General features: G+C 44.0%; 1 protein-coding gene across 1 annotated transcript; it reads left to right on the plus strand.

The window, feature by feature from the left end:
• The first annotated feature begins 3699 nt into the window (after positions 1-3699).
• On the plus strand, positions 3700-10243 carry LOC130489657 (vomeronasal type-2 receptor 26-like). The gene is made up of 4 exons (XM_056863427.1): positions 3700-4500; positions 4820-5047; positions 7339-7465; positions 9333-10243. The coding sequence occupies exons 1-4, from the start codon at positions 3700-3702 to the stop codon at positions 10241-10243; spliced, it is 2067 nt and encodes a 688-aa protein (XP_056719405.1).
• The last annotated feature ends 255 nt before the right edge of the window (positions 10244-10498 follow it).

The raw sequence follows: 10498 nt of genomic DNA on the forward strand, positions 1-10498 counted from the left end.
GGTTGCATGGACCCCCTGGCCACTGGCGGGGATGGGAGGGTAGGGTTGAGAGATCCAGGCTGGGAACCCTGGAAATTTGGGGTTGGATCCTGCAGCGGGGTAGAATGCCATAGAGTTCACCCTCCAACGCTTCTATTTTCTCCAGGGAACTGATTTCTTTAGTCTAGAGCAGTGGTGGCAAACCTATGGCACGCATGCCAGAGGAGGCACTCAGAGCCCTCTCTGTGGGCACGCGCGCCGTTGCCCCAGCACAGAGTTCGTCTGAGTTTGTTACGGCACGTGAATGGAGCGCGCTGGCTCGGCTTCCGCAGCCTGGCCTTGGGCTGGCCTCTGGCCTGCAGAAGGGGTGTGCCGAGGAGGGAGGGAAGGAGGCACCAGCCCCAACAAAGGCCTTTGTGTGTGCCTCGATGGGTTGGGCCGGGCCAGGCTGCTTAGCGGCCCCCAGAGGTGCCCCAATGGCCTGGTCTGAATGGCGCCTTTGTGCTCCCTCGCGTGCAGCCCCCCCCGGCCATCACATGAGGGATTGGGGCCTCCCGGGCGGCAGGGGCCAAGCGGTGGACAATGGGTCTGCTGTAGCTGGAGCGGAGCCGAGCTGGGATCCATCTGCGTTTTCAGGCCACCTAATGGGATTAGCCCCACCACGGCCGACCAGCTCCGGCGTGTAATGGCGCTTTAATGAGGAGGAGGGGGAGCCCCCACAACACCCCCCCTTTCACCTCAGGTGAGGGAACAGGGACAACGGGTGGCTGGCCGCGTGGGGTGGCACCGAGGGTTGCCAGCTTTTCGGGAGCCGCGCTGACCTGCAGTTGGATAGGCAGATCCAAGCCCGGGGTCCCCTTCCAGACCTGCAATGCTTTCGGGGTCTGAGCACCCGAGAGTAGGGATGCCAGCCTCCAGGTGGGACCTGGTGACCCCCCTGGAATTACACGTCATCTCCAGACTGCCGAGATCAGTTCCCCTTGGAGAAAATGGATGCTTTGGAGGGTGGACTCAACAGCATTGTACCCCACTGAGATAAATTGTCATGTTGGCACTTTGCGATAAATAAGTTGGTTTTGGGTTGCAGTTTGGGCACTCGGTCTCTAAAAGGATCGCCATCACTGGTCTAGAGATATGGTGAAATGCCAGGGGATCCCCAGGTCCCACCTGGAGGCTGGCATCTGTAGCTGTATGTTGTTCCACTTATGACCACAGGAGGCTAGTGGTCAGATTGGACAGGGAACACATGTTTTCCAGCCATGCTTCCAGTCAGAGCTCAAACTCTGCAGTGATAATTATCTTCCCATTGAATTATCTTAAATCACTGTAATTTCCTTGCTTGGACAAGGGCCATAAAATTGAGCAAGTGCCAGAAAAAAAATCAGCAAAGATGTCTGAATAAAATTATAAAATCACCTTGTGCTGCTTAGAGCTGGGGGAAGAGGGAAAAGGCAGGCAGGACTCTGTCACTTTGAACACCGATTTTTATGTGTTTGATTTTTGCTATGATAAAACTCGCCTTGAAATCATACTGTGTGCAATCTCTCTTAGCATACGAGGCATGCATTTGCATCTGTGTGGACTGTGCATTTAATGAAGATACACTTCCTTTTCAGAAAGGCATCAGGCAGCCATAATCCAAAGCTGCCTGTTTTGCTGTAGTTTGGCCCAGGAGATCCTGTGCCTGGGCAGAAGCTTATCTCCCAAGATGGGGAGGCGAGCGGTGTTGCTATCTCTCTTGCTTCATGTGGCATGCAAAATAAATGCTTTTCAGTGCCCTGCCAATGATCCTCTCCCAGTTCCACACGAATGGTACCAGTCAGGGGACCTTCTCGTTGGTGGGATTGGTTCTCAAATCATTTACGTATTTTATGATTTCACTTTCCGGGAACATCCTTCATCCAACTTGTTCAAGGTTCCAACGTAAGGTATTTTCCCCATCCTACATCCTGAGCAATTGCCCAGACTGAGATCTCTTGTTTGCCGAAGTGACAGAAAGCTCAAAAATGGATGTGTAGGATTGCATCATCAATCCTCTCCTCCTTCCCAGAATCTGTTGGAATCTTGTATATTCTGTTCTATTTGCATTGGTTATTGGAGTCGTTCTGCAGTAACTGTACTTTTTTTCTTGCAAAACACAGGTGATGGTAAGAGTAGGAAGAGACCTATGTTGTTTATCCTGCAATATGTTTCAAGGGTTCAAAATACACCTTAGCAGATTATATGTGTGAAAGAGAAACTCATTGACTGTGAGATTCCTTATTGTTCATGAGAGTGCACTGAATTTCATGGACACCAGTGGACCGCAGTGGAATGGGGGAATTAGGAAATATCCATTCTGCTGCTGGAAATCTGAGCCTGGATCCAACCCAAGATGTTTCCACTGCTCCAGTCAGAGATTTGACATATAGATGCTTAGGGGAGGAACCTCAACCCTGAAATATAACAAATGAAACAAAACCTGTATTGAGGTACCTCACAAAGTGAGCTTCGACTTATGAAAACTTAGACCCTGGGGAATTGTGTTGTTCTGTAAGATGCACTGGACTCAAATTTTGATCATATCATATGTGTGAATAACATAGATACTGGCAATTTTAATCATCAGCCATGTTATGTGAGCTGAAGGGGAAGATGTTCATTAACTTTGAAATATTATAAAGAAAAGAAAGCACATTTCTCTCCTTGGGCCAGGAGTGACCTGCATTATAGTACAAAGCCTTGCTGCATTGTAGAATATTTCCATTCAATAGCATGTAACTCTCTTTACAGAATGGTGACCAAGTTCTACCAGCACAGCATAGCCATGGCGTTTGCTATCAGTGAAATCAATGAGAATCCTGAGATCTTGCCCAATGTCACTCTTGGGTCTCACATTTATGATAGCTACAACAACGCTAGGTTGACTTATCATACTACTCTATACCTCCTCTTCAAATCCCAGAGTTTTGTCCCCAACTACAAATGCGACACCCAGAAAAACCTCATAGCCGCTATTGGGGGACTTGGTTTGGAGACTTCAGTCCATATGGCAGACATCTTAGGTCTTTACAAGACTCCACAGGTACTATATGTATGGGCTGAGACATGAATACTCTTACAACTTATATTCTTGCCATCCTGTGAGTGGTTTTGTAGTTTTGAAGAAGGTATGACCTTTCATTAAAAGGAAAAACAGTAAAATGGAAGGCTTCTTCCAATACACACAGGGAGGGTAGGAATATCCAGGGTAGTTGGAATATTTTTAACAGGTTTCTGCTCCATGATCTACCCTTCTTAAATTTGGCAGAAGCTGAAATTTTTCTCAGTAATAATATTAACTCCATAAACAGGCCCAATCAAGCCGTCAATGTATGGACCAATTCAGACTATCGGTCCATCTAGCTATTGTCTACAACTGTTTTTATGGGGACGGGAGTTTGTTTTTCTGAAATTCCACATCTGTACCAAGTCAAATCATTGGTCCATCTAGCTATTACTATTACCATTACTGGCACTGGAGGTCAAGAGTCTCAAGCACAGAAATGCCTTTCCTTTTACCTTACAAGTTGAAGGGGAGATGTCACAGATTGCACCTGGGACCATGTATACTACAACCAGTGAGTTCATATCCACTCTCCTAGCTGCTCTCTAATTTTTTTGTATCTTTCTTCTTAGCTCACATATGGTTCCTTTGCCACCGAGGAGATGGATGTGACAAAGTTCCCTTCCTTTTACCGCATGGCCCCAAATGAATCCCATCAACATATGGGGATTATCCAGCTGCTTCTCCATTTTGGATGGATATGGGTTGGTCTCTTAGCTGTGGATGACGAGAGTGGAGAACATTTCCTAAAGACCATAGAACCATTGCTTTCCAAATGTGGAATCTGTTTGGCCGTCACAAAACGAATCCCAAAGCAAGCCAACTTTAATACTGTGGATGACCTTCATGTTTTTTTCACAGAAACATATGCACCTTCTGTAGATACCAAAGCCAATACGTTTATTATCTATGGAGATTCTATGGCTGTTATAACATTCAACACTTTTGTGTATCTAGGAGATCCTGACTATAAGGAAAATATATTATTTGGAAAGGTATGGATTGTAACAGGCCAGATTGATTTTGCAACATCAGGCCTTCAAAGAGGAATCGATTTCCAGTTTTTCCAAGGTGCCATTTCCTTCACAGTCCATTCAAATGAGATTCCAGGGTTCCGGAAATTTCTCAGGAATATAAAACCCTATCAAGCTCAAGGTGATGATTTTCTCAAGGAATTCTGGGAGCAAGCTTTCTTCTGTCCACTTGCAGATCCTCAGGAACCAGTGAATGTTGAGGAGACGTGTACTGGGGAAGAGAGGTTGGAAGTCCTCCCGGCACCTGTTTTTGAAATGCACATGACTTGTGACAGCTACAGTATCTATAATGCTGTTTATGCTGTAGCACATGCTTTGCATGCCATGTACACAACTAAATCTAACCACAGGTCAACAACAGATGCTAAAACTGGTGAACTTCAAGATCTCCATCCTTGGCAGGTAATGCCCTCACAGTGAAATGGCATTATTGTCATGAATAGATTAGTACAAGGTTGAGACGACATCCATCTTTGAACCACATGAAATGGCATTTTCCTCCTTATTTATTTACTTTTTATGTGTGTGCTCCCTTTTCTTGTTATACTTGTAACATGAAGAAGATTAGCTATAACTTTTTAGCAGTCATCTACTGCAAAAGTACCTGCACTTGTCTCTAGATGGAATCATATCAAAGACCATCAACCTCAAAGGTGTTAGGGAATCTATGTATGACTAATCCAATATGATGTTATATTGTTGTTGTTTTTACTTCAACCAGCTCCACCCATTTCTTCAAGGTATTTCATTTAACAATTCAGCTGGAGAAATGCTGTCATTCAATGAGAAGAAGGAAATGGAAGGCAGATTTGACCTCATAAACCTGGTCACATTCCCAAACCATTCTTTCCTCAAAGTGAGAGTTGGATGGGTGGATCCCAGTGCTCCCAAAGAAGAAGGCTTCAGCATCAATGAGGAGATGATTGTATGGCAATCTCGTTTTGACCAGGTGCAGATTCCATGGTATCTTTCAAGAGAACTCCATTCTCCAGACCAGAGGAAAGTAGACTGGCAGTGCAATCCTAAGCAATGTTACACCCATTGAAATCAAGGGTTAACTCTGCTTACAGTGGCACCAGAAGTGACCAGCAGACTAGTAACTTCATTTGCTGACCAAAGTGATATTCTGGTAATTGACCAGGCTCTATAATGAAATTATTGCCACCCGTCACATTCAAAGACTAATGAAAAATACTCCCCACCTTGTTTCATTTCAACAGCTCAAAGCGACTAGGCTGTTTTTGGGGCACCGTGTACAGGGATTATATCATCCCTGTGCTGAAAGATGTGTTTTGGACTGGCCATTTCTTTCTATGCACATTTTAAAGTGCTGGTCCTTTAAGGCTGGATTGGCACTGGGTACTTGAAGAGCTGCCTCTTCTTCACCTGTTAAGACCCTCCTCTCAAGCCCTGCTCCCTGTGATCCTGCCTGAAGAGTTGGGGTGGGGGTGGTGAGCAGATGGAGAGCTTTATTGGGGGTGGCGCCTTGCCTTTGGTGTGCTGTCCCTGCTGATGATCCCTAGGTCTTTATTTCATTTGGCCAGTCTTTCCCCCATCCATTTCCTAGAACAGGTGAGAATATTTGTTTTGTACCCAGGATAGTAACTGAGAAATGCAGTCCTTTAAAGTTGTTTTTTATGCTCTGCTTCTAGTCTGAGGACTGTTCTCTGAAGGAATGAAGGAATGAGTTTTATTTGCATGTAGCCATAAGCCGTTTCAAATATGTCAGCGATTACCTCTGATAGTTATAAATATACATGCTAAAAAAGGGGAAAAATTCTAAGTTAGTAAAATGCACAACAATGTTAACTAAAAATTGCAGCGATATCCCAGTAAACCAGTAAGACCTATCGACCATTAAAACCAACTCACAGGATCAGCACTCTTAACAGCTATGTTGAACCTTATTTTCTTTGCTGTCAAGGCAAACAGGGAGGTCTTACAGGAAACAAACCCATCAGAGTCTGTTAGCAAAAATACTAATTTGTCAGCACCAGAGCAAGTATTTAAACCAGAAAACAACCCGGCAATAAATTTAGCCCTAGATTCCACATACAGAGGGCAATCAAGTATATAGTAATGTAAATCCTCCAGAGCAGGTGATCCACAAATACAAAAGTGTTGATCTTTAGTATTCAATAATAGCACCCAGCCAATACAGCTCCTGGCATTGATTAAAAGAGTAGGGATGTAAAGGCTACTCTAAGCATTGGATTTGAAATATTGACTAAGTAGGGAGCTCTAAGATGGTCAGTTTTAAAAAATATAAACCAGGGGGCAGTTACCGATTTCAGTATCAGTGATCTAAAGACCCATTCTTTAAGTTTGGAAATGTCTGCTGATGACCCTAAAAGATCATCTGGGATTGAGTATTGTAATAGTATCTTACTGAGGAAGTCAAGGTGTGATGGGTCCTTTGACAGCATAAAAGTAGATGTTTGACTGCTAAATGAATTTGTTCTAGCTGTTCTATTCCCCCCTAATTTTAATACAGCTAGATGTATGCCTGCCCTGAGCCAGGGGAGGCCATTTTCTGCTCTCATCAGGGCAGCTGGGGTCCCCTTAGGGAGAACTAAAATATGCCTTAGAAAATAGTTTCTAGACTGGGTGCTTTCACACATGCTGAATAATGCACTTTCAATCCATTTTTAATGCACTTTGCTGCTGGATTATACTGTGTGAAATGGCAAAATCCACTTGCAATCATTAAAGTGCATTGAAAGTGGAATGAAAGTGCATTATTCAGCATGTGTGAAAGCGCAGTAGATAAATTGTCCTTTATGTGGCTTTATGTGGCATTTATGCCCTGGCTTCTTTTTATGGCTTGGCAACTACTGATCCTTTTTTCTTATTCTTTTAATGAGTTTATTACTTTACTTCGTGAGGTGCCTTCAGCATGTTTCCGGAAAGGAAGCATATAAGTTTTCAAACGCCATTTATGCAAGGCTATTTCCCCTGGCAGAGGTCACCCAGCTCTCCCTGTGCGTTTTCTCGCTAAAACAGCATCTTGAAAATACAGGCAAAACATGTGAAAATGTGTGGGAACCTGAGGCGACCTCTGATGGTCAGGAAAGGCATGCATAATCAAAATGAAGCATTGGAGCAGTTGGAAGGGGTGACCGCGGAGAAACAGTCCTGCATAAATGACCTACATAAATATGTATTCCTCCTGCTGATGAGCAATTCTGCACTGTGCATTGTCTTTCATCTGAAACCTTAATTTTTCATGTTTATGGATAGATGGTACCCCTCTCTGTATGCAATAACCCCTGCTACCCTGGTAATGTGAAGAAAAAGAAAGAAGGGGAGAAATTTTGCTGCTATGATTGTGAGGAATGTCCAGAAGAGAAGGTATCAGACAAGAAGGGTAGGTGATGTAATGCACTTGAGTTCAGAGTTAACTCCGCTGTAACTTATCCCAGAGCACCTGCAGTAGCTTTGAAACCTTCTAGCCTGAGGCTGAGCCACCCTATACTAATATGTTCTGAAATCTTCAGAAGGAGCTGAACTCAAAAACAATGTTTCCCCCCTTCAATTATGTTTATTCACGCATTCAGCTGTGCTGATTAGTAATGAGAAATCAAGCAAGACTCATGCACTTGTAAGTTAGTTCTTGAGCTCATTCCTGAGCCCGGGGGCTGAATGGGCTTAGGAGGTGACCAGCCCTATGCCGGCATCTGTGCCACTTGCACCGTGCAAAGTGGCATGGGTGCTGGTGTAGTACCACTTGTGGTGGTGCTCCAGAACTGGTGCAGCAGCGCGGCCCATGGATGCTGGCTCGGTGTCAGGTTTCAGCAAGCCTACGGCGTCTCAGGCAATAGAACTCAAATCCAGACGGAGCAATGATTCAGAGAGTTTATTCATGAGGTAGTAGTTTCAGCAAGACGGAGAAGGTTAGAATACAGAGCATTGGGGCATTGCTATATTTATAGAACGGATCCAATGGATGAGATTGAGTTACAGGAATACAAAGGAAACAATGAGATTTCTTTCTCCCGGTAACGACGTCAGCAAACCAAGTACTGGGTACTTAAGGGCAATCAGAGAAGGGGCTGGTGGGGTTCCTGGCATTGTGAGCGAGGCCTGGTATCAGATGAAAGATTTACACGGGCGGGTCTCCATACAATTATAGATCTCTGACCGGAGCTTGTGGCTCGTGTGCAAAACAGGAGGGGAGGGGGGAGTGCACGGAAGGATCCATATTGTTTACAGAGAACCATCCTGTTTGGCCCATGCTGTCAGAAACCCTATCTGACACTCGGCCTCCTGCCAGCGTCATGCCAGTACAAGGGCTTGCACCGGCATCCTGGGAGGAGCTCCTGGGGTGTTCCGGGGGCAGGGCTGCTGGTAGGCTGCCTCCTAACCCCTTCCAGCCTGGGTACAGTGTTGCTGTGCCAGATTTTTCCTGGTGCAGCCTCACTGTTCTCTATGGGGAAAAGTGCCCCATTTTTGAATGTAAATTTAAAAAGGCTTTTTTTAGCCTTTCGATGGCTGGGGAACCTCTTTGGAGCTGCGGTGGTGGAGCCTTGGCTATGCCGTCCCCGACCACCACAAAGCTCAGGAATGAGCTCTTTGTTGATGATAGAACTGGGATCTATCTATCTATCTATCTATCTATCTATCTATCTATCTATCTATCTATCTGTCTGTCTGTCTGTCTGTCTGTCTGTCTGTCTGTCTGTCTGTCTGTCTGTCTCAATATAGATATAATAGATATACATATGCATATACATATATAGATATATAGAGAGAGATAAAGAGAGAGAGAGAGAGATCCTTTGATGCAATACCATGCAGCAAACAATGCAACTATATGTAGCATCTTCTAGAAATATTTCTTTGTTAATGTACAGGGGGGAAATCTGAATTACTTTTCCAGCATATGTTGCAGCTATAGATAAACAGAAATGAAAAACCATGCAAAATCCATTATGTTACAGATAGCTGAAGATAAAAATTAAAAATTCTTCAAGCAACTCATCAAAATACAGTAGATATAATGTATTATTATTTTTACAGTTATTAGTAGTAGTGGTGGTGGTAGTAGTAATAGCAGCAGTTTTCACACAAAATATATTAAGTTGCCTTTTCAGAGGAATACTTCCATTCATAGAAACAGCTGCTAAAATCTGCATGAACATGTCAGATTGCTCCCATATTGAACAAAGGGAAGAGAATTGGTCTTGTGCCCCATATTTACTTTTAATGATATGCCTCCTCCACATTTTTTCTAGATATGGATGCCTGTTTCAAATGCCCTGAAGATCAGTATCCAAATAGGAACCATGATCAATGTATGCCCAAGAAAGTAAGCGTTCTGTCATATCAAGATCCCTTAGGGATCACTTTGGCTTCAGTTGCTGTCTCTTCATCTTTGATGACTGCTTTGGTATTAGGACTTTTCATTAAGCACAGTGATACCCCCATAGTCAAAGCAAACAACCGGGATATCACATACACACTCCTGGTCTCCCTCCTACTCTGCTTCCTTTCGTCTTTACTATTTCTTGGGCAGCCTAGGAAGGTTACTTGCTTTCTTCGACAACCTGCTTTCGGCATCATCTTCTCGGTGGCTGTTTCTTGTGTCTTGGCCAAAACCGTCACTGTGGTTGTAGCTTTCATGGCCACAAAACCAGGATCCAGCATGAGGAAGTGGGTGGGGAAAAGGCTGACAATCTCCATTGTCCTTTCCTGTTCCCTTCTTCAAGGCGCCATTTGTACAGTGTGGATAGTCAAATCTCCCCCATTCCCAGATACGGATAAAGAATCAGTGATGGGAGAGATTATACTAGAATGCAATGAAGGCTCTGTTCTGATGTTTTATATTGCCCTGGGCTACATGGGATTTCTCTCCCTCATCAGTTTGATTGTGGCGTTCCTAGCCAGGAAACTGCCAGATAGCTTCAACGAAGCCAAGTTCATCACCTTTAGCATGCTCATCTTTTGTAGTGTTTGGTTGTCTTTTGTTCCAACCTACTTGAGCACCAGAGGAAAATTTATGGTTGCAGTGGAGATCTTCTCTATATTGGCCTCCAGTGCTGGGTTACTGACTTGTCTCTTTTCACCCAAATGCTTCATTATTCTTCTGCGGCCTGAGCTGAACAGCAGAGAGCAACTAATACGGAATAAAACATCAAGAATCTGACTGTCTTCTAATGCCTTCACCATTCATGTCTCCCATAGAAGCATATTATGATAGATTTGTAATGAAATAGCTCTTATATTTTCAATTAGTCTCAAGGCTAAAAAAAGATTGCTGATCTTCAAGTGAAGAAATAAGAGACTTGACTAACTTTGAAAACTTCATAATGCAATATAAACATTAACTATTGGGAAATGCCGAAGTCCAAACTCTCCCAATTCGGATCCGTGGAATTCAGCGCCAGGTTCTGAGTTTGGG

This window comes from Euleptes europaea, chromosome 18 (assembly GCF_029931775.1).
Source record: "Euleptes europaea isolate rEulEur1 chromosome 18, rEulEur1.hap1, whole genome shotgun sequence".
Lineage (NCBI taxonomy): Eukaryota > Metazoa > Chordata > Lepidosauria > Squamata > Sphaerodactylidae > Euleptes > Euleptes europaea.

Excerpts from the sequence above, each read along its gene's own strand:
- LOC130489657 (XM_056863427.1), top strand. The coding sequence starts at position 3,700 with ATGGCCCCAAATGAATCCCATCAACATATGGGGATTATCCAGCTGCTT. Across the intron at positions 4,501-4,819 it reads AAGATCTCCATCCTTGGCAG|CTCCACCCATTTCTTCAAGG; the intron begins GTAATGCCCTCA and ends TACTTCAACCAG. Across the intron at positions 7,466-9,332 it reads GAAGGTATCAGACAAGAAGG|ATATGGATGCCTGTTTCAAA; the intron begins GTAGGTGATGTA and ends CATTTTTTCTAG.